The sequence below is a fragment of the Hevea brasiliensis genome, chromosome 17 (genome assembly GCF_030052815.1).
Source record: "Hevea brasiliensis isolate MT/VB/25A 57/8 chromosome 17, ASM3005281v1, whole genome shotgun sequence".
Taxonomy (NCBI): domain Eukaryota; kingdom Viridiplantae; phylum Streptophyta; class Magnoliopsida; order Malpighiales; family Euphorbiaceae; genus Hevea; species Hevea brasiliensis.
The window spans coordinates 55,902,880-55,925,345 of NC_079509.1; the positions used below are offsets into that span (position 1 = coordinate 55,902,880).

At 35.9% G+C, this 22,466-nt stretch overlaps 1 protein-coding gene across 2 annotated transcripts; it reads right to left on the minus strand.

Annotated features, from left to right (window-relative positions):
• Positions 1 to 915: 915 nt before the first annotated feature.
• LOC110652685 (disease resistance protein RPV1-like) lies at positions 916 to 20,179 on the minus strand. Of its 2 annotated transcripts, none has more exons than XM_058139178.1 (6): positions 19,959 to 20,179; positions 19,174 to 19,680; positions 3,877 to 4,954; positions 3,386 to 3,685; positions 1,827 to 3,284; positions 916 to 1,752 (listed from the first exon to the last, which is right to left on the minus strand). In XM_058139178.1, the coding sequence occupies exons 2-6, from the start codon at positions 19,647 to 19,649 to the stop codon at positions 1,030 to 1,032; spliced, it is 4,035 nt and encodes a 1,344-aa protein (XP_057995161.1). In that variant the 5' UTR covers positions 19,650 to 19,680; positions 19,959 to 20,179; the 3' UTR covers positions 916 to 1,029. The 2 variants fall into 2 exon arrangements, with proteins under 2 accessions (XP_057995161.1, XP_057995160.1); XM_058139177.1 differs by having other exon boundaries at positions 3,868 to 4,954.
• Positions 20,180 to 22,466: the final 2,287 nt, after the last annotated feature.

A 22,466-nucleotide genomic window follows, 5' to 3' on the forward strand; every position in this document is an offset into this window, starting at 1 on the left:
TAACTGCCGTGATACTAAAACTTAACATCTAAGCTTAATTTGAGTAAGTAAAGATATATTACTCATTTAATAAATTTAAATTTTTATTTTTTTTAATTTTTTTATTAAAAATATATATTAATACATCACATTTTATTATCAATATATTTTAATTTAATAATATTAAAATCATCTCTAAAATTGTAAAATTTAAATTCAAACTTCAATTAAAGCCATTTAAAAAAAGAAAATCACAACAAAAGAGCGATGGATTAGAAAATGCATAATAGCGTGCATTGACGGAAATAATACGAAGAGAGTGATGACGTCTTAGAAAATTCACACTAACGTCCTTTGATGGGAATAATACGAAAGAGCAAAATCTTTGAAAATTGATATTAGCACTATCAAATCTCATTAGAATTTTAAAATTTTTTTGAAGGGAAGATATATTTATTAGTTGAAAACAAAATATGAATTTAAAATATAAATCATTGCTTTATTATATTTTTTTGCATAAGTAGATTCAATATAATAATAATAATAATAATAATAATAATAATAATAATAATAATAATACATTTAACTTAGTTATTTGATGGAAAATGCACTTCACTTAATGGGGATTTAATTGCCTGCTCTTTTTATGAGTCTAGTATGATAATTTTTGAATGTTAGCCTCAATAAAAGATTTACATCCCATGTTATATTGCCATCCAAATAATAAATATCTTATAATTATATGAACCTATACGGTGACATACATTAATCTTGAAAATTTTTGAATTGGTGAAAGGTTATTTAAAACTAATACTTATTTAAAAATTATTATTATTATTATTATTATTATTATTTAATATAATTAATTTAATTGTGAATACTATTTATATTACATGATTTGTTATCTATGACACTTTCATTCAGAATACCTTTGGGAGTCGCGTATTCAGAAGCATTTCACATCAAAATTCATAATAAAGTTCATCTTTTACCATCTAAAGGTGTAAAGAGTTTACTCACAAAGGGGCCTCCCTGATGAAGCGTACCACTCTAAACCGGGTGCAACCTAATGTAGCCAAAAATTTCTCTCTTAATTATTTCCCAGATAGGAACGGCAGGATCTTCCCGATCAATCACATCGAAACAACCAAAGCAACGAAGTATACCAAGCAGATGCTGAGGCATTTCAGTACTTGTGGCCAAGATGTTATATACAAAGGATGTAACCTCCTCGGGGAACTTTACACCCCCAATTTTAGACAATGCCTCCATAATATGTTGAGTGGATGGACATCGACAGAATCTCTCCTCCTGTGCATAAAGTATGCGTACCCCACAATTTACCACATTGATTGGTACAGGATGGCCATTCATATCTTCAGTATAGAATTCAACAACCACCTCATTGTATTTACTGAACCGATCATCTTTCATAATATTCACACAGGGATCATGCCCAAAGACTGTATGATAATTCCAGATTGAGTGAGTTCTTATACCATATGGACCACCAAAATAGCCGTAGAGGTCATCACAGTCGCCATATTCATTTTTGAAATGGTATCTGCATTTAACTTGGAAACCAGAGTCATCAATGTCGGGCTTGTTATTGATAATAACAGCGCAAAGAGCAAAACCCCAGAACTTGCTGTTAGCCCAGTGAGAAGGCAGCTGGATTGTTGTTGAAAATCCCCTGGCTTGATGGCTGAACCACTTTGGAATGTAACTTCCATAGAAGCAAATAGTAGATTCCGCTGCTAGTACAGAAGGCATCTGCACCACCCCAATCACGATTTTAATATGGGAGAGAGTAAAAAACTGAAAAAATCAAATAGAGAGAGAAAGACCTGACTATGCAGTCTTTTTGCATAAAGCTGGAATTTTCTTAGGGCGTATCCCATGAAATTGTGCCTTGAAATCACATTCAAGTTCTTGCAATTGGTGAAAAGGAATTCAAAAATGTTTCCTTCGACTCCAGTTGAATCAATTGATATTTCTATCAGTGATAAGCAATCGTCAGCATCTAATTTTGTCAGCCGTGGTGGAAGTCCTTCTATTAATGTTAGACGCCTGCAAAACTTTAAACCGAGGTATTGCAGTTCAGTAAGTTTACTGATGCTTTCAGGTATCTTGCAAAAATGGTTTCCACTAAGATCTAGCGCCTCTAGTGAAAGCAAGCAGCTTATGCAATCAGGAAAGTCCCGCATACTGCATCTATTAAGATATAGCTTACGTAAGTATAGCAAATGTGCTCTTGAATTGTCTACACCTAAGATCATATCTGGTGATATGCAAAGATCACTGCAATTTCTCAATTCCAAGCTAGAAAGACTGTTCAAATTTTCAATTGGTGAGGGCAACTTTCTTATGGCTGTTCCATCTAAATAAAGATATCTCAAGGATCCCATAACCTCCAAAATATCTGGAAAATGTTCAAACATCGAACAGCCTGAGAGATTAAGCTTTTGCAGAGATTTCAACTTACAAATGCCACTTGGAAGAATATGAAATCTTTTGCAGTTTTGCAGGTTCAATTCAACAAGTTCAGAGCAATACTCAATTGATGAGGGAATTTCTTCTATGGCAGTCTCATCTAAAAACAGCTTCTTTATTTTCCATGAAACCTGTGGAAACTTGGTTATGTTTGAGCAGCCAGAGAGAATAAGCTTTTCAAGAGATGCCAACTTAAAAATGGTAGAAGGAAGATTCTTAAGCCTTGTGCAGTTCTTTAGATCTAAACAAGAGAGTCTAGAGAGACAGCCAATTGAAGAGGGGGCTTCTTCTATTGCAGTTTCTCTCAAGTACAAGTATCTTATGTCCCCGGAAATATCTGGAAAAAGAGTGATATTTGAGCAGCCAGAGAGAACGACAGTCATAAGTGATTTCAACAAACGAATGCTGTCAGGAGGATTACTGAGTCGCTTACAATCCCTCAAATTCAAGGCAATGAGTCCACTTAGATGCCCAATTGATTTGGGAAGTTCTTCTATTGCTGTCTCATTTAAATTTAAATACTTTATGTTCCCTGCAACCTCCGGACACTTCCTAAGATTTAAGCAACCAGAAAAGTTAAGTGTCTTGAGTGATCTCAATTTAATGCCACTCGGGAGGCTCGTAAGACTTGTGCAGCATCTCATATTCATATCAACAAGCTTGTCGAGAAATCGAATGGATGAGGGAACTTCTACCAAGCTAGTACAATATTCAAAATTCAATCTCTCAAGATTCTTGGCCTGTGAAAGGTCTGGGAATGCAGTCAAGTGCTTAGAATTGCTAAGGTTGATCTCTTTCAAACTCACAAGATTCTGCAAAAACAATATCATTAGCTACAATAAATTACCACATGCCGGATCTAAAAAGCATCTTCAAAAGGGAAAAAGGAATCAAGATAAATAATACATCATACTTGCACTCCTGTCCATAGTTGCTTAACATTGCTGTAAGCTAGATTAAGTTCCACAAGGTTCTCTCCATTAAAATTGGATGGCATAGAGCTCAAAGGGTATGCATCCCAATGGAGATATCTCAACTCTTCAGAAAGAGACTCAAGGCCATGAGGAAGGTGCACTTTGCAGTTATTCCCAACTCTAGAATCGAAAATTTTGAGCAGTCTAAGGTTATACATCCTCGCAAAGGCTCTGGAACTCATCTCCACTTCTCCCATTTTTGATGTGTCCAAGAATATCCCCTCAACTTTTTCAGTTCCCTTCAGATCACAGCAAAGAATAAATTACTTTAGATATATAAAGATTTCCCGTAAAGTTTTAAGCTTAACTTCACAAATACATGTACACACACACACACACACACACACTTGTGTGTGTATGTTTTTTTATATTAACAAAGCATATCACAATAAGAAAAAAAGATAATATATATCATGCATACGGCTTTCACCAGATTTTTGGTCAACAATTGACAGACATCACTACAACTCCACAATCTACTGCGCTTGCCCAGCTCTTTAACAGATTCTTGGCGAACAATTTCATGAGCCATTTCTTGCAACAAATCATGCATCTCCAGTTTGTTTTCTACAGTAGTAACAAGGCATTTATCAACAAGAACACTGATTCCAATGCCTGCTGAGAAACCACAGCCATCTAGTATTCTCTTCACAAAATCAATTTGTTGCCCTCTAAAAAAACAAGCAATATCGAGAAATATATTTTTCTCTTCATCATCCAGTCCATCAAAACTAACTCTCAAAACATGGAAAATTTTAGGCTGAAGGATTCTTCCTAATTTATCCAGTGTGCTTTCCCAATCTTCTCTCCTTCTGTCAAAAAGAAAAGAACCCAAAACTTTAAGTGCCAAAGGATTGCCCTGAGCATATTTCACCGCTCTTTTTGATAGCTCCATATTATCTTTTGTGGTATAGTTAAAAGCATTTAAACAAAACAATTGAAGAGCTTCATCTTCATTTAGTCCCTCAACTTCATATATCTCATCAACTGCATTCTTAAGAACTTGCCTATCTCTAGATGTCACAATAACTCTACTTCCCACACCAAAATCACACCTTCCGATTAGAAATTCCAGTTGCTCTACATCATTCAAATCATCAAGAACAAGCAAAACCTTTTTGCGTCGGAGCCTGTCTTTAATGGAAATGGATCTCAAGTTCAAAGTTGCCATATTTTCTTCCTCTAATAATTCAGAAAAAAGCTTTTCTCTTAAATGAACTGCCCCACCAAATTGTTTGGATACTTCCTTAATATTTTCAACAAAGCAGCAACCTTCAAATTGATATGAGAAAGTGTTGAAAATAGTTTTGGCAATAGTTGTTTTACCTATGCCACCCATACCCCAAATTCCTAAAATACGAACATTCGGCAACCCAATGTGTAATAAATTCTTAATCTGTCGAATGTGTGAGTCTATTCCAATCAGACTCTTTGCATCTTCTGAGGAGACATGATTCAATTTCTTCAAAACATGTTCCACAATTTCTTTCACAAGTTTTGCCTCAGACCTAATAAAATAAAAAGTGCTGAGACAAGAGGTACAGTAAAGAGAAACAAAGAAAAATAATGAAAAGACCATGCAAGGTTTTCTACATCAATATTTTCTTTCTAACTACACAGTTTTACAACAAAAGAATTAACTACATCAAGAGTCTTAATACCTTGCACTATTTCTCAATGAAGTGCCCTTCTTTTTCTCTCAGTCAACTATTGAAACCTTTTTAAATTATCACAATTAATTAGTTAATGCCATGTGAATAGAAAATTGCAATTCTTCTTTTTTTTCTTGTCCAAATCAGTCTACTACACAGCAAAAAAAAAAGGATATGGAAAGAAAAATTATCTCAAAAAGTGTCGCAAAACTTTCCTTCATTTATTTAACCACTCATCAGAAATTTAGGAGTAAGACAGACCCCGTATAATTAACATAAATCCTCGCAACTTAACAGTTAGAGCTCATCATTCAAGTTTTAAAACGAATAAGGAATGTTCTGGTTCAAAATTGACTGATTACACTTCTAGTCCTCATTTCAAGTACTTCCCTTTTGTTGAAAATTTTAGTTTTTTATTGAATTAAGAAAAAAAAATGTCTAAAGAGGAGATTTTTTTTTTCTTTTTTGGCTATGGAAAGCCATTTTGATCCATAGAAGGAAATGGCTAGTTAAATATTAGACAATGAAATCTCAATCACTAATTTGAATTTAACTTTTGAAATGTGATAAAAATGATAAGTCATATTTACCTAAACCTCATAAGTACATTTGCTAGTTCAACTCAAGTGGGTTCCATGAATTATGACCATGATTTTGCTAGCAAAAGGCCATTTTAGGCCAATTTGGTATCCATTTGTTTTTGTTTTCAAAAAATATTTTATTATTAAAAAAAGTTTTTTTTTTGTCATTTTATGCCTTAAAAGCATGTTCTCAACAATTGAAAAACCAGAAAAAGTGGTTTTTACTTATTTTGCAAGATACAATTTTTCAGAATTGGACAAAAACAACCAAAATTAGAAAACAGAATTGATACCAAATAGGGCCTTAAATATATGTATTTGTTTTCTACTGTCAAAAAAAAATGTCGATTGCATTTACATGTGCACAACAATACCACAAAGTTTAATTTATATTCCATTATGAAACCTTAAAAAACTCCGCCTAAGTAGTTTGCGCTTAACAGGTCCCAAGCCCGGATAAAGAGGAGGGTTGCTGTAGGTGACAACCAGCATAAAAATTTCGTCACACCCTATGATATGGATTCAAATGATATAAACGTTGGGGCGTCCTCTACTAACGATGCGCTACATCGGAGCCCGGGTGTAGTGATAAATATGCAAGAGTGTAGGGCGTTCACCGAAAGCGACGCGCCATGCCTGCACCCGGGTGTGGTGTTAAGTGAGCAAGGGTTCCCACATCATGGACAGGTGTGGGTAAAGAAGTTAGTCCATAAGACAGATAGTAGAACAAATAATGGAACAGAACACAAGATTGACATAGAAAACAATAGAAGATATCATAGAAGGAGACCAATTAGGAAGGAGCAGGATAGGAGGAGGATCAGGGTTGGTACTTGGAATGTTGGATCACTTACAGGAAAATTAATGGAGCTTGTGGATACCTTGAAAAGGAGAAGAGTGAATATTGCTTGCAGTTAGGAGACTAAATGGGTAGGAGAGAAAAGTAAGAAAGTGGGTAATTCAGGGTACAAACTGTGGTTTACCGGAAAGGAGAGAAACAAGAACGGAGTGGGTATAATCATAGAGAGGACATTGAAAGACGCAGTAGTAGCTGTGAAAAGAGTAGTAGATAGAATTATACTAGTAAAGCTAGTACTAGAAGGAGAAATAATAAATATAGTTAGTGCTTATGGCCCACAAATAGGACTAGACAGTGAGAGTAAACAAAAGTTTTGGGAAGATATGGATGATTTAATGCAAAGCATACTGAATGAAGAGAATGTTTTCATTGGTGGAGATTTGAATGGACATGTAGGAAGTGACAGACAAGGTTATGAGAATGTTCATGGAGGTTTTGGTTTTGACAGTCGAAATGAGGAGGGAAAAAGCATCCTGGATTTTGCTATGGCATACGACCTAATACTAGCAAATACCTACTTTATAAAAAGAGAGTCACATTTAGTGACTTTCAAAAGGGGGCAACATAGAAGCCAAATCGACTTCCTCTTAACCAGGAAGACAAATAGAGCTCTATGCAAGGATTGCAAGGTCATTCCAGGAGAGGCTTTAACAAGTCAACATCAGCTGGTGGTCTTGGATGTCAAGTTTAGGAATAATTCAAGTAAGGTCAGAAGAAATAGTGTAGCTCGAACAAAATGATGGGAGTTCAAAGGAGTAAAGCAAGTGAAATTCAAAAATGAGCTTCTCGAGTCCAAAGTATGGAAGCTGGATATGGAGGCCAATGATATGTGGATACAGATGGCATCAAAGATTAGAGAAGTAGCTAGAAAAGTACTTAGAGAGTCTAAAGGACATGCACCACCCTCAAAAGAGAGATGGTGGTGGAATGAGAAAGTACAAAAGGCAGTGAAGAGAAAAAGGGAATAGTATAAGAAATTACTTAAATGTGATAATAATGAGGCATATGAACAGTACAAGATAGCAAAGAAAGAGGCAAAAAAGACAATTAGTCAAGCAAGAGCACAGGCCTTTGAAAAGTTATATAAGAAACTTGGAACTAAAGAAGGGGAGAAAGATATTTATAGATTAGCAAGGAGGAGAGAAAGGAAATGTCAAGATCTCAATCAAGTTAGGTGCATTAAGGATAAAGAAGGAAAAGTGTTGGTGAAAGATGAGGATATTAAAAAAAGATGGAGAAATTATTTTAATGATCTTTTTAATAATAGTCAAAATGGTAATAGCGTGAATATAGATTATAGAACAATAGAAAAGAATGTGAATTATACTAGAAGGATTCGATCTTTAGAAGTAAAGGAAGCACTTAAGAGAATGAAAGTGGGTAAAGCCTGTGGACCCGATGAAATACCAATTGAAGTGTGGAAGTATTTGGGAGATATGAGAGTGGCATGGTCAACTAAATTATTTAATAAGATTCTAAACTCAAAGAAAATGCCTGATGAATGGAGGAAGAGTATTTTAGTACTTATTTTAAAAAATAAGGGAGACATACAGAGTTGCTCAAACTATAGGGGAATTAAACCATGAGCCATACTATGAAGTTGTGGGAGAGAGTTGTGGAGCATCGACTACGTTATGATACTTCTATCTCTCTCAATTAATTTGGTTTCATGCCCGGTCGTTCCACTATGGAAGCAATCTTTCTCATTAGAAGCTTGATGGAGAAATATAGAGATGTGAAGAAATATCTACACATGGTTTTTATTGATTTGGAGAAGGCTTATGATAGTGTTCCAAGAGAGGTCTTATGGAATGTGTTAGAACAAAATAGGGTATCTATTAGGTACATACAAGTATTGAAAGATATGTATGAAGGAGTAACTACTATTGTGCGCACAGTGGGAGGGGACACAAGAGATTTTCCGATCTCAATTGGATTACACCAAGGATCAGCCATAAGCCCTTAACTTTTTACATTAGTTTTAGATGAACTGACGAAACATATACAAGAGAGTATTCCTTGGTGCATGATATTTGCGGATGATATTGTTCTGATAGATAAAACACGAGAATGAATCAATAGAAAGCTAGAACTTTGGAGAAGTACTCTAGAGTCAAAGGGTTTTAAGTTAAGTAGAACGAAGACAGAATATTGCAAGTTCAGTGAAGGCCAAACTGGTTATAGGGAAGGAGTTAGTTTGAATGGAGTGTTACTGTTCCAAAGTAATCATTTTAAATATCTAGGCTCAGTCCTTCAAGTAGATGGGTGATGTGAGGAGGATGTTAGTCATAGGATTAAAGCCGGATGGTTGAAGTGGAGACGTGCCACGGGAGTTTTATGTGATCGTAAGATTCCTAATAAATTGAAAGGAAGATTTTACCGTACAACTATACGACTGTAGGAGGTGGGGCGTGAGGCGAAATATCATCCATTAGAATTATATAAAATGCACCAGGTAATGCCCAGGAAAGATGGTGGAGTCACAATGGTCTCACTTAAGTACCACCTCCTTAGACAGCATTTCCTAGACATGCACTTCATACAATCCTAATAGAATCAAACCACTGGTAAGTACCGTCTTCCCATAACACTACCACGGTACTAAGGATTTATGCCACAAAAGCATAGATAGACAGGAGTTGCCACCCGGGTAATCACCGGGAGATATTCAGTGTTTCTTCCGAGGGTCATGGATGGCAACTTACTCCTTGCAGAGTTTCCACAATCGTCATTACCATAGCCCAATGTCTAGGTTCGGGATAGTGGGTACGTAAGGGGAAGGTGTTAGGCACCCCTTACGCCTGGTCTAACTTCGTTAATTCGAGTGCCAGTCCTCTACTAATGTTTCTAGAAGTCTTGTTTATTATTCTTTTATTAAACTTTATCCTAAAAAATGCAATTCTAATCCTACACACGCAAGTAATTCACAAAAAGGGTTGTTGTTTACACACAATTTTCATGCACAAGTAATTTCTATCTATGGAGTTGCTAATTATTTAAATGATATTTACCAGATGACTAAAATTAATTTATTATTGGGAATTTAATTTACAAACAAATTCAATTTCAAATAACCCTATGTTTCTATTTAACCTAATTAATTAATTTTCACCAAGTTACCCTCAGGATAATTGAACTAAGTTAATTATGTACATGTGTAATTTATTCTAATATCACATAAGTCCCAAACAATCACAACCTAATAAAGATTTCTAACATGTAAATTTATTTTACAATTACCAAGTATTAAATTAAATTTATTTTACATGCCAATATTAGTTTAATTTACACACAAGATTAATTTTAATTTACAAAGTATTTATTTAAATTAATTACATGCAAAAGTCAGTTAAATTAAAAACAAAGTTAATTTTAATTTACCAAATGAAAGTTCTATTATTACTACAATTTCATGCCAATGGTTATTCGAGAAGTTTAGAGCTACTTGCTTGTTGGTAAATGCAGTTGCCAGTGGGGCAAGCTACCCTTAAAAAAGGGTCTTCTAGTATGGCAATGATATCCCTGGCTTACTCCCGTTTAGCTCCATATAAGCTCCGCACAAATGCCTTATTTGGTACTTACCTTAGGGCTACTTACCAATTTTGTTTGTAAATAAAAAAAAATAAAAAAAATAAAGAAAAATAATAAAAGTACGAGACGAAACTAAACATGTGCGAGTTGTGTATCCTCAAATTAAACATGATTACATGATCTATATGAACATATAAAATAAATTGAAGACAAAGAGAATAGAATTAAAAGATTGTATGGCATAGATCTTGAAAAGAAAACAATAAAAACTGACATTCCAGAAATCTTGTATGAAAATCTTCTTGAAGAAAAAAAAACAAAATAAGGAAGAACTCAAAGAGTCTTAAATATCTCTAAATTTCTTATAGCTCTGAATTTTCTCTATCTCTTTCCTCCCATCCTCCCCTTCTTCTCTTCTCTAGTAGGGTATTTATAGGGTTTTGAGAAAGAGGTGTGATAGGGTTTGGAGTCTTAGGATGATAAAGTTTAGATGACTTGAACAACTACAATTGCAGAATTCGAATAAGACTGTGATATGGGTGAGGTGTTTCAACCAATAGGAAGACAGAAAAAAAATGGAAGGCACCAATAGGGAATGAGGAAGAGGTGTGGTAGGATTTGGAGTCTTAGGATGATAAAGTTTAGATGACTTAAACAACTACAATTGCAAAATTCGAATAAGACTGGGATATGGGTGAGGTGTTTCAACCAATAGGAAGACAGGAAAAAATGGAAGGCACCAATAGGGAATGAGGAAGAGGTGTGGTAGGATTTGGAGTCTTAGGGTGATAAAGTTTAGATGACTTAAACAACTGCGATTGCAGAATTCGAATAAGACTGGGATATGGGTGAGGTGTTTCAACCAATAGGAAGACAGGAAAAAATGAAAAGCACCAATAGGGAGTGAGGAAGAGAGTGGGGCCAAGGAGGAGAGAGATATTTTGTTATTTTAATTTTTAGAAAATAATTAAATGGGTCCCATTTAAAATTTCTAACTAGGCTTTCTTAGACCCATGGAGCCCAATTAAACTTAATTAGATCCATTTAAAAAACTACCCATATTAAATTTAAACAAAATAAAATTTTATTTAAATTTAATTAAATTAATTTTCCCAAAACTTTATTATTATTTTTATTTTTTCAAGATCATGCCACGAAATTAATAATTCAGCTCAATGCCTCCAATTACATCTTACAGTCATATAATTTTTCATCATCGGGTTTCCCACGGCCTCAATGCACATACTCATCACAAAATAAGGGTCTACAGTTTGCCCCCCACTTTGGCGAAAGTTGAAATCAATGCGAAAGCATTGCTCAAGTTTCGTCAAAGTGAAACTCGAATTTTTAATAACTATGAAACATTGGCTATGAGGATCAAGTATATCTTGCTCGGTCGACATACTCTATATTATGAGACTAGCTACGGTCTCATAACAGTAATAACTGTGTCATGTGAAAAATGAGTGTATCTTGCTCTGTCGATACACTCTGCGTCATGAGACTAGCTACGGTCTCATAACAGTGATAACTGTGTCATGTGAAAATTGAGTGCATCTTGCTCGGTCGATACACTCTGTGTCATGAGACTAGCTATGGTCTCATGACAATGGCAATTGTGTGATTTGAAATGTTGTGGATTCGTATTTAGGACCGCAGTCCTAAACTACCTACGTATCCCCCTCATTATCCTGAGGAAGAATCAGACCCACTCGTAGTTCGACACTTGAAACTGTGGTGATGCATGTTCTTCTACGCCTTACACACCTATATATGACATATTGATGCATGTTCTTCTACGCCTTACACAACTATGCCATGTGCTCTAAACAACGTCTAAGGACTTACCAAAAAATATCTGTCATGAAATGTTGTGGGTTCGTATTTAGGACTGCGGTCCTAAACTACCTACGTATCCCTCTCGCCATCCTGAGGGAGAATCAAACCCCCTCATAGTTCGACAATTAAAGCGTGGTGATGCATGTTATTCTACGCCTTACACACCCACAGGTGACATGTTGATGCATGTTCTTCTATGCCTTACACAACTATGTCATGCGCCCTAAACAACGTCTAAGGACTTACCAAAAAATATCTAATTCATGATTTGAAAAAAAATTAGGATGACTGGGTCTCAAAATTCTCTCTGATTTTTATGCTTCCTGTATGATACTTCCTATCATGGGCATGCTGATTTTGCTAGAGATTCTAAAAAAACTTAGTCCTTTGGGGGACCTCTTTTTGCAAAAACTTTCTTATAACCTCAAATTTTTTTGAGAAAAATTATTCACCAAAAAAGACTTCCTTAAGGTCACAATATAATTTATCTCTGACTCATTTCTCTTCCATGAACTTCATTCTCTGTGCCCTAAGTTTGCCTGAAATGCCCTTTTGGGTTTTCATCTCAGCGGACTTGCTCTAACTTTTGCCTAAGCTGCCCTTTCAGGTTTTCCACTTAGCGAGCTCTCTTTTTTTCTTTTCTTTTTCTTGTTCTTTTTCTCTTTTTTTTTTTGAAATTAGACAATCACCAGGATATTCATATCAAGCACCTATTCTATCATGCTCACAAGACAATAGGTTAAATCAAAATAATGCAGTTCAATTACTTAATCTTTTGATATATCCCTCAAGACACAAAACATTCACAATCATAATTCAATAAAACCTATTCCTGGTTAATGCAATAAAAACTTCTTTATTTATTCAGGTACACCATTACTCCCTTTTACATTTAGTTTTGCTAAATTTCTAACCTTCCAAAGTTAGAAATAAGCTTTATAACCTGCCGAATGGCCTTTTCAGGTTTTCCATTCAGATCTTTTCTCATCTATCCTTTTGCCTAGACTGCCTTTTGCAGGTTTTCAATCTACCATTTTTTCTTTTCTTTTCTTTTTTTTTCTTTTTCTTTTTTTTTTTCGTTCTTTTTTCTTTGACCCTTACTTTTGCCTAGACCGCCTTTTGCAGGTTTTTTTCCTAGAACTGTCTCACACAAAGTACCATTTGAGCTTGTCTAAGTTGACTGGTTCTTGAAATTCATTTTCATCCAGGTCTGATATTCTTACAGCACCTTCTGGCAAGATCTTTTTGACTATGTATGGACCATCCCAGTTTGGCTTAAACTTTCCTCTTGGATCAAAAGGGATGGGCCGAGTTTGTTTCACAACCATGTCTCCCTCTTTGATCTTTCTTGGCTTCACCTTCTTATTAAAGGCTCTAACTATCTTCCTCTGATAAGCTTGCATATGATACAAGGCTCACATCCTCTTTTCATCAATCAAAGCTAATTCTTCATATCTCTTCTAAACCCACTCATTTTTTTAGGATCTTAGCTTCTAGCATCACTCTTAAGGATTTGAGCTCTCGCTTAATGGATAGCATTGCTTTAGTCCCATGCACTAAAGAGAATGGAGTTGCCCCCGTGGATATCCTTGCAGTACTACGATGACCTTAAAGAACATAAGGGAGTTTTTCAGGCCTATCCTTATATGTTTTGAACATTTTTTCCCAACTAGAACCTTTCCATTCATATGGGGACCACACATTCCTGCATGTACTTCTTTCATTATTTGGTCAGCCTATTTTTCTATCACACATAAGAGTTTGTAGAATTGCCCCCCAGCTAAAGTAAGTTGAGCAGCTAATTTATGAATTATTGCTCTATCTCTTTTGTAGGCTTATTGCGAGTATTCTCTCACTTCCAGAGACCTCCTTATGTCTTCATATCATTTTCCTTCTCCCTCTAGGTCAACAGGTGCCACTATTAATTCTTCATAGCATGAAATTTTACTCCTCATTAGGATAACTAGCCAAGTCAACTTTTGATCATTCTTTTCCTATGGGGACATTAGCTTGGCTTGGGAATCAGCCATCTAAATTTAAGCTCGAGGCATGTGCTTCTTGGTACTTTGTTAACAAGGCTATAAATTTATCTCTTTCTTCTTGGGTTAAATCTTCAGCTAACTTAATGTCTTTAGGATTATTTGGTGTACCCAAATTAATAGAGATCAATTTTGATGTATTAATAGAAACTGATTCTAAATGATTATGAATGCCATGCATATGCCCATTAGAATAAACATCAAACAAGTAAGCAGAATGACTGGTCATGTTATTGATCTTTGCCTTAAAATCATCAAGTACATCAAAATGGAAACATCAGATCACTACTATGAGCATTACAAAAGACAAACTCAAACTTAGGAGTGTAACTTTAGGTGCTTAGCTTTCCATGCTTTGTCCTTAGATCAATGGTCTTGATTTTTTGCTTTAGCACTTTCACATGTAGTAACCCCTAATCATATGTCTAGATAATTGCCCCTCTCTTTCAAGAACTTAGGAGGTTTTGACTCTTTTTCCTCTTTAGTTGGCTCATAGCCCAAACCATACCTTGTGATCTACCCCTTCATTTCAAGAAAAGTCACCAGACCATCTATACTTTCTTCTAGGCCTGTGCTAAGAAAAAACTTCATCCCTTTCTTCATAGTAGCCACCTTTAGATCCATCTAGTTTTTATAGATCCCAACAACTTGAAAATCAAACACTAGTGGAACTGAACCATCTAGTTGTAATGCAACTACCTCCTCATCAAAATTGATCAAAACGTCTAAAGGACCCTAATCATAGCTAGAATTATCACAAATGTCAACAACCATTATAGACTGAGGTTCATTGGGCTTTTGGATGGGTTGGATAGGTTCACTGGGCTTTTGGATGGGTTGGATAAGTTTATTGGGCTTTTGGATGGGTTGGATAAAGTCAATAATTCTGTTAGGGTTATTTTGGGTGATGGAGATCATGTAGAGACCTGGTGTAGGTAGAAATTTTGGCTAGGCATGGGGCTTTTGGGTTGATTTTCTGGGTCAATTATCCTTTTGGCATCAATTAGATCTTAGATATCATGCTTAAGTTGAAAGCATCAGTCGGTGTCATGATTGTGGGCTTGGTAGAACCGGCAACATTGGTTGATATCATAGCTAGGTGGGAGTGGATTTGGTAGTGGTCTGGGTGCTAAGAGCTGTAGGAGGTCTTGAACTTTGAGACGCTCCAAAACTTAGGATAAGGGTTGGCTAATTTGGAAAAAATCTCCTTGGAGTGTGAGACACAATTTGAACCTCAATAACTTTAATGCCACTTAATTGGCCTACCTCGGGGCCTCTTTCTAAAGTTGACCACGATTGTCTCTTCTAGCTCAAACATCTTAGCGTTCAATATTTCATCAAGCACGGCTATAGTTTTTTCCATCTTAAGTAGTGCAAGAGAAATCCTTACTAGTTTCTTCCATTCTCTAACCCAAGTGACCTAATTGGAAGTCTTTTTGGTGTGTTTTGAGGCTATGTTTGCTAAAAAAAATAGGATTTAAGGGTTAACCTAAGCATACTATGTACATGAATGCAATGCATCAATGAACCATTTTTTTCTTTTTTTTTTGCCTTTACTTTTACAAAACCAAAATCGAACCATACCACTAGAACCAAAACTGAATCAAAACTAGACCATATAAACTGAACTAAAATCGGACCAAAGACTAAATCAAAACCGAAAAAAAAATCTCCAGAACTAAATCTTCGCCCCCTTATACCTTCAACTCTCACGTGCAGGGTAAGAAAAAATTTTATCCTAGGCTATGGTACACTGGACACACCAACAGGGGGTGGTCCAGGACGATCCTTCCCTCACAAACAAAGGATTTATGTCCTTAAAGTTTAACCATAAGTAAGCATCCTCTTGCTTAACATGGGTTTTGAAATGGACTTGGGCCTATACATACATTGGGTTTATGCATAGGCCTAGGTTCATCTCAACTACCACTAGACCTTATGGTTTAAACAGTAAGGATACAAATCCAGCACAACAAAAATCTACGGGGTACCTAGGGTTGAAATCTATGGCTCATGGGCTTCATTGGGTAGGAAAAGGGTCACCCATGCGAGAGCTTGTCCATTAAGCACAACGGCCGGAGCTGTGGCTCTTTTATATACTCGAAGGTACAGGCATGGGGTGCTAGCATTCACCAATTCGTCATAGCTCGAGTAGAGCTATGGTTTCCTTGGCTAGTACTAACGGGGCTAAAAAGGGTAAGAGTGATCCGTGTGATAGTGTAGTGCAATGCAAAAAGTTTAACAGAGGAATAATATTAGACTAATAGAAACATGTTGGAGTAACTATCCATTTAGTCCCCAGTGGAGTCGCCAAACTGTAGGAGGTGGGGCGTGAGGCGAAATATCATCCATTAGAATTATATAAAATGCACCAGGTAATGCCCAGGAAAGATGGTGGAGTCACAATGGTCTCACTTAAGTACCACCTCCTTAGACAGCATTTCCTAGACATGCACTTCATACAATCCTAATAGAATCAAACCACTGGTAAGTACCGTCTTCCCATAACACTACCACGGTACTAAGGATTTATGCCACAAAGGCATAGATAGGCGAGTCGCCACCGGATAATAACAGGACATATTCGATGTTTCTTCCGAGGGTCATGGATGGCAACTTACTCCTTGCAGAGTTTCCACAACCGTCATTACCATAGCCCAATGTCTAGGTTCGGGATAGTGGGTACGTAAGGGGAAGGTGTTAGGCACCCCTTACGCCTGGTCTAACCTCGTTAATTCGAGTGACAGTCCTCTACTAATGTTTCTAGAAGTCTTGTTTATTATTCTTTTATTAAACTTTATCCTAAAAAATGCAATTCTAATCCTACACACGCAAGTAATTCACAAAAAGGGTTGTTGTTTACACACAATTTTCATGCACAAGTAATTCCTATCTATGGGGTTGCTAATTATTTAAATGATATTTACCAGATGACTAAAATTAATTTATTATTGGGAATTTAATTTACAAATAAATTCAATTTCAAATAACCCTATGTTTCTATTTAACCTAATTAATTTATTTTCACCAAGTTACCCTAAGGATAATTGAACTAAGTTAATTATGTACATGTGTAATTTATTCTAATATCACATAAGTCCCAAACAATCACAACCTAATAAAGATTTCTAACATGTAAATTTATTTTACAATTACCAAGTATTAAATTAAATTTATTTTACATGCCAATATTAGTTTAATTTACACACAAGATTAATTTTAATTTACAAAGTATTTATTTAAATTAATTACATGCAAAAGTCAGTTAAATTAAAAACAAAGTTAATTTTAATTTACCAAATGAAAGTTCTATTATTACTACAATTTCATGCCAATGGTTATTCGAGAAGTTTAGAGCTACTTACTTGTTGGTAAATGCAGTTGCCATTGGGGCAAGCTACCCTTAAAAAAGGGTCTTCTAGTATGGCAATGATATCCCTGGCTTACTCCCGTTTAGCTCCATATAAGCTCCGCGCAAATGCCCTATTTGGTACTTACCTTAGGGCTACTTACCAATTTTGTTTGTAAATAAAAAAAAATAAAGAAAATAAAGAAAAATAATAAAAGTACGAGAGACAGAAACTAAACATGTGCAGAGTTGTGTATCCCCTCAAATTAAACATGATTACATGATCTATATGAACATATAAAATAAATTGAAGACAAAGAGAATAGAATTAAAAGATTGTATGGCATAGATCTTGAAAAGAAAACAATAAAAACTGACCTTCCAGAAATCTTGTATGAAAATCTTCTTGAAGAAAAAAAACAAAATAAGGAAGAACTCAAAGAGTCTTAAATATCTCTAAATTTCTTATAGCTCTGAATTTTCTCTATCTCTTTCCTCCCATCCTCCCCTTCTTCTCTTCTCTAGTAGGGTATTTATAGGGTTTTGAGAAAGAGGTGTGATAGGGTTTGGAGTCTTAGGATGATAAAGTTTAGATGACTTGAACAACTACAATTGCAGAATTCGAATAAGACTGTGATATGGGTGAGGTGTTTCAACCAATAGGAAGACAGAAAAAAATGGAAGGCACCAATAGGGAATGAGGAAGAGGTGTGGTAGGATTTGGAGTCTTAGGATGATAAAGTTTAGATGACTTAAACAACTACAATTGCAAAATTCGAATAAGACTGGGATATGGGTGAGGTGTTTCAACCAATAGGAAGACAGGAAAAAATGGAAGGCACCAATAGGGAATGAGGAAGAGGTGTGGTAGGATTTGGAGTCTTAGGGTGATAAAGTTTAGATGACTTAAACAACTGTGATTGCAGAATTCGAATAAGACTGGGATATGGGTGAGGTGTTTCAACCAATAGGAAGACAGGAAAAAATGGAAAGCACCAATAAGGAGTGAGGAAGAGAGTGGGGCCAAGGAGGAGAGAGATATTTTGTTATTTTAATTTTTAGAAAATAATTAAATAGGTCCCATTTAAAATTTCTAACTAGGCTTTCTTAGGCCCATGGAGCCCAATTAAACTTAATTAGATCCATTTAAAAAACTACCCATATTAAATTTAAACAAAATAAAATTTTATTTAAATTTAATTAAATTAATTTTCCCAAAACTTTATTATTATTTTTATTTTTTTCAAGATCATGCCACGAAATTAATAATTCAGCTCAATGCCTCCAATTACATCTTACAATCATATAATTTTTCATAATCGGGTTTCCCACGGCCTCAATGCACATACTCATTACAAAATAAGGGTCTACAACGACCGGCTATGTTATATGGTAGTGAGTGTTGGGACACTGAAAGAGTCGTATGCATCTAAGATAAGAGTTGCAGAGATGAGAATGTTAAGGTGGATGAATGGCCATACTAGACTAGATAAAGTCCGTAACGAGAGTATTAGAGAAAATGTAAGAGTGGTGCCAATTAAAGATAAGTTGAGAGAAGGGAGATTGAAGTGGTTTGGTCATGTGAAGCGTAGACATACGGAAGCTCCAGTTAGACAAGTAGAGCACATTAGGTTAAAGGATTGAAAGAAAAAAAAGGGATAGACCTAAATTGACTTAGAGGAGAGTAGTACAACATGACCTAGAAGCTATAAGCATTACACATTTCTGAGAATTTAACCCAAAATCGTTCAGAGTTCAGAGTGAAAAAAACGAATTCATATAACCGACCCCAAATTTTTTGGATAAAGGTTTAGTTGAGTTGAGTTGTATGAAACCTTAAAAATTCAAATTTAAAATGCAGAGGCATTGGCACATACCTTATCACTCGGGAATCCCATCCAGATATACGGGCAGCTTTCATCAAGTCAGCCCTCCACCTGGGCATCATTTCCATTTCCTCCTTATAGTTCTTCTCAAGCTCAACAAATGCATCTGCAAAACTCCCACTTTGTCCTTCTACATCAGATGGATCTACACGATAAAAAATTGGTAAAACTGCCTGTCCATAAATTTCCTTGCATTCAAGTATCTTCACCATTTCATCCAAGCACCATGGAGAAGACGCATAGTTTTTGGAGAAAATGATTACAGAAATCATTGATTCTTCAATTGTTCTCAAAAGGGTTGGTGTTATTTCTTCCCCTCTTTCAAGGTCATTGTCTATGAAGGTCTTGATCTTTTTACGACATAAAGCATCATAGAGATGGCTAGTAAAATTATCACGAGTGTCCTCGCCTCTGAAGCTAAGAAACACATCATACTTTCGATTACGAGATGCAGAAGAAGATTCCATAATATGAAATCAGCAAAGGCTCAATCCTCTCCTGGAAAATCAAAATAAAGAAATCAATGTGGGTAACCACTGAACCACAAGAGAAAGAAATTATAGAGAAAGCAAACAGCAGCATGAGTAAGAATCGAATCCACCCATAAATGGCAAAGAATCTAAATCCCTATTACTAAATCCTGCATAGTTTTAACAATTTCCCAAGATCAAACACCATTGACAGAGCTCAAATCTAAGCTATTAAAAGAGAGACAGAGAGGAACCCAATTTACATATGGATCAAATAAGCATAAAACAAGGAATTAAAATGAATACCTTGAAGAATAGAACCTTGATTTACAGTGAAAAGGTAGGAAAGACAACAAATTTTTTGCTTCGATCAGCTAATAGTGCAAACAGGGAAGAGAATAAGAGCATTCGTCAATCCAATTCGTGGGCAGTAGCGGCCTCTAGCATCTCTAGTGAAATCTTATTACCTGAGAGAGCACTTCCGATTTTCTGTAAGACTATTGACGGTGCTAAAAGCGGCTGTCATCAGATTAGCTCTAATAGATAAGATCTCATCAAGAGAGTGATGTATTAGAAATTATTATTTTATATACATTATCGTATATAAAATTATAGATATATTATATAATTTTTCTTGAAATTACAAATTTGATTAGCATCTTTGAGAGTCCTATGTACTTTTGTATATATATATATACTACTCTCTATTTCTATTTCCTTTATTTTTGCTGATTTTATATTTATTAAAAAGAAAATTATTATTTAATTTTTTTTATTTTAATAAAATTAATTAATTACTGAATTATTTTATTTTAAAAAATTTATTACTTAATGTCACGACCCAACCTATGGGCCGGACCGGCACTAGGACCTGGGCCAGCCTAAAGCCCCCGAGGCCCGTAGTAAGCCTTAACTATTCATTAATCCAACTCTAAGGCCCATTTGGGCCCAATATCAAGAAAACAAACGGACAGAGTCCGGCCATAAAATGGACTTTCCAACGGGGAGTTTTCGACTCACCCGACCTGTAAACACAATAAACAATCCATTGGGGAGCTCAGCTCACCCTCCACATACTCATCAACATAATAATAAATGGGAGCTCAGCTCCCTCATCCAATCCATCAAACAGACTTAGCATATTTAGTTTACAGGTCCAACATGATAATAATATTACAGACCAAATTCAAATAATTACTGCTAACACATGCGGAAATTCTAGGAGTAATTAAAATTACACAATATTGATAAACAACCTGCGAGGTAAAAAGGCAGGTTAACCCAGAACAAAATATCCTCCTGTGGCCTGTAAAAATTTTTGAACAGGAGTGAGCGTTCGACTCAGAGAGTAAAATATCAATCTTAACTATAATCTCTATAACTATCTGAAACTAATGCAACCTGTAGAGTGAAATGCAACATTAACATCATATTCACATTATAGCATCAAAAAGGTAATTTGGAGCACTCACACACCCTGTAGTATCAATCATAACATATGGGAGCTGATCCCCTATACAGCTCTCTTAAATCCAACCTGGTGCCGGTAATTACTCAAGCTCGGACTTCCACTTAATAACCAAATCGAGGGTCCCAGCGAATTACTCAAGCCGTGACTACCCCTCGAAGGAACGGGTCCCAGCGAATTACTCAAGCCGTGACTACCCCGTCCTATCCATAGTCCACACCACATCACACGCACGCCAACGCACGCACACTGCTCCAAATTACCACAATAACATCCATGGTACATCAACAGTTATGAATGCAACATAAATCGTGCCTAGAGTTTAACTACATAAATATATGCATATAAGTGATGCATGGGCATGCTGAACATATAATAATATCGAAATTATAATTAAAATTAATATTTTACTCACAGACTTGACGACAAATTCTTGTGGCGGTGGGCGGAGGAAGAAAGGCTGTCGCTCACACGACAATCATATTACATTTATTTAATACAATCGACTCAATACAAACAAAGAAAAAGACCAATTACGTCTAAGTCGTAGAAAATCCGTGAGTCTCCCTATACCTAGGACCTACCCAACTGCAAAGGGTTCAAAACACACTTCTATACTCACAATCCATATATCAACAGTTCAATCATATCACACAACCCCTCCAGGCCCATCAAATCAGTCATCCATCACAATACGCAAAATTTCAATTTAGTCCTTATTATTGATCATTTTTGCAAAAGCGCACACAAGCTCTAAAAATTATAAAACTTTGCCCTGCGGTCCTTAGCAATATTACTAAGCTATTGCAAAAAGAATCGTAATTTTCTAAGCTACCACGAATATTTTATGGATTTTTAATCCTATTTAAGCACTAGAAAATTACGTAAAAACTAGGTTCGGGTTTACCTTTGCCGATTCCGACTTCGGGGACGCGCTCGGGACGTCTGACAATGGGGGGCTAGCCAAAACCTCGGCCCAATTCGGAGACTTTTCGGTCACAGTGCATGCGGCGAAATTTGCGAACCGGTCAAGCTGCCGAATTTCCCGAATCGAGGAGACCTAGACGAAGCCCATAACACGGGGGTTAGCACATAAATTTTTCAGAATTTTCTAAGCTCATTTAATGCTCGAAATTACACTGCGAAGTTCCGTGGGACCCACCGAAAAACGGTGTCGGAAAAATTCGAAATTTATGTCGTTGCGAAGCTCTCGACGAATGGAGCGTGTTGGTGGCCTCGGTTTCCTCGTGGGATTCACGGTTTTCGAGAAATCTAGCCCAAAAGTCGAAATGGGCTAAAATCTTCCCAAGCAAAAATCGGACAAACCGCTCGATGGATTTCGGCGT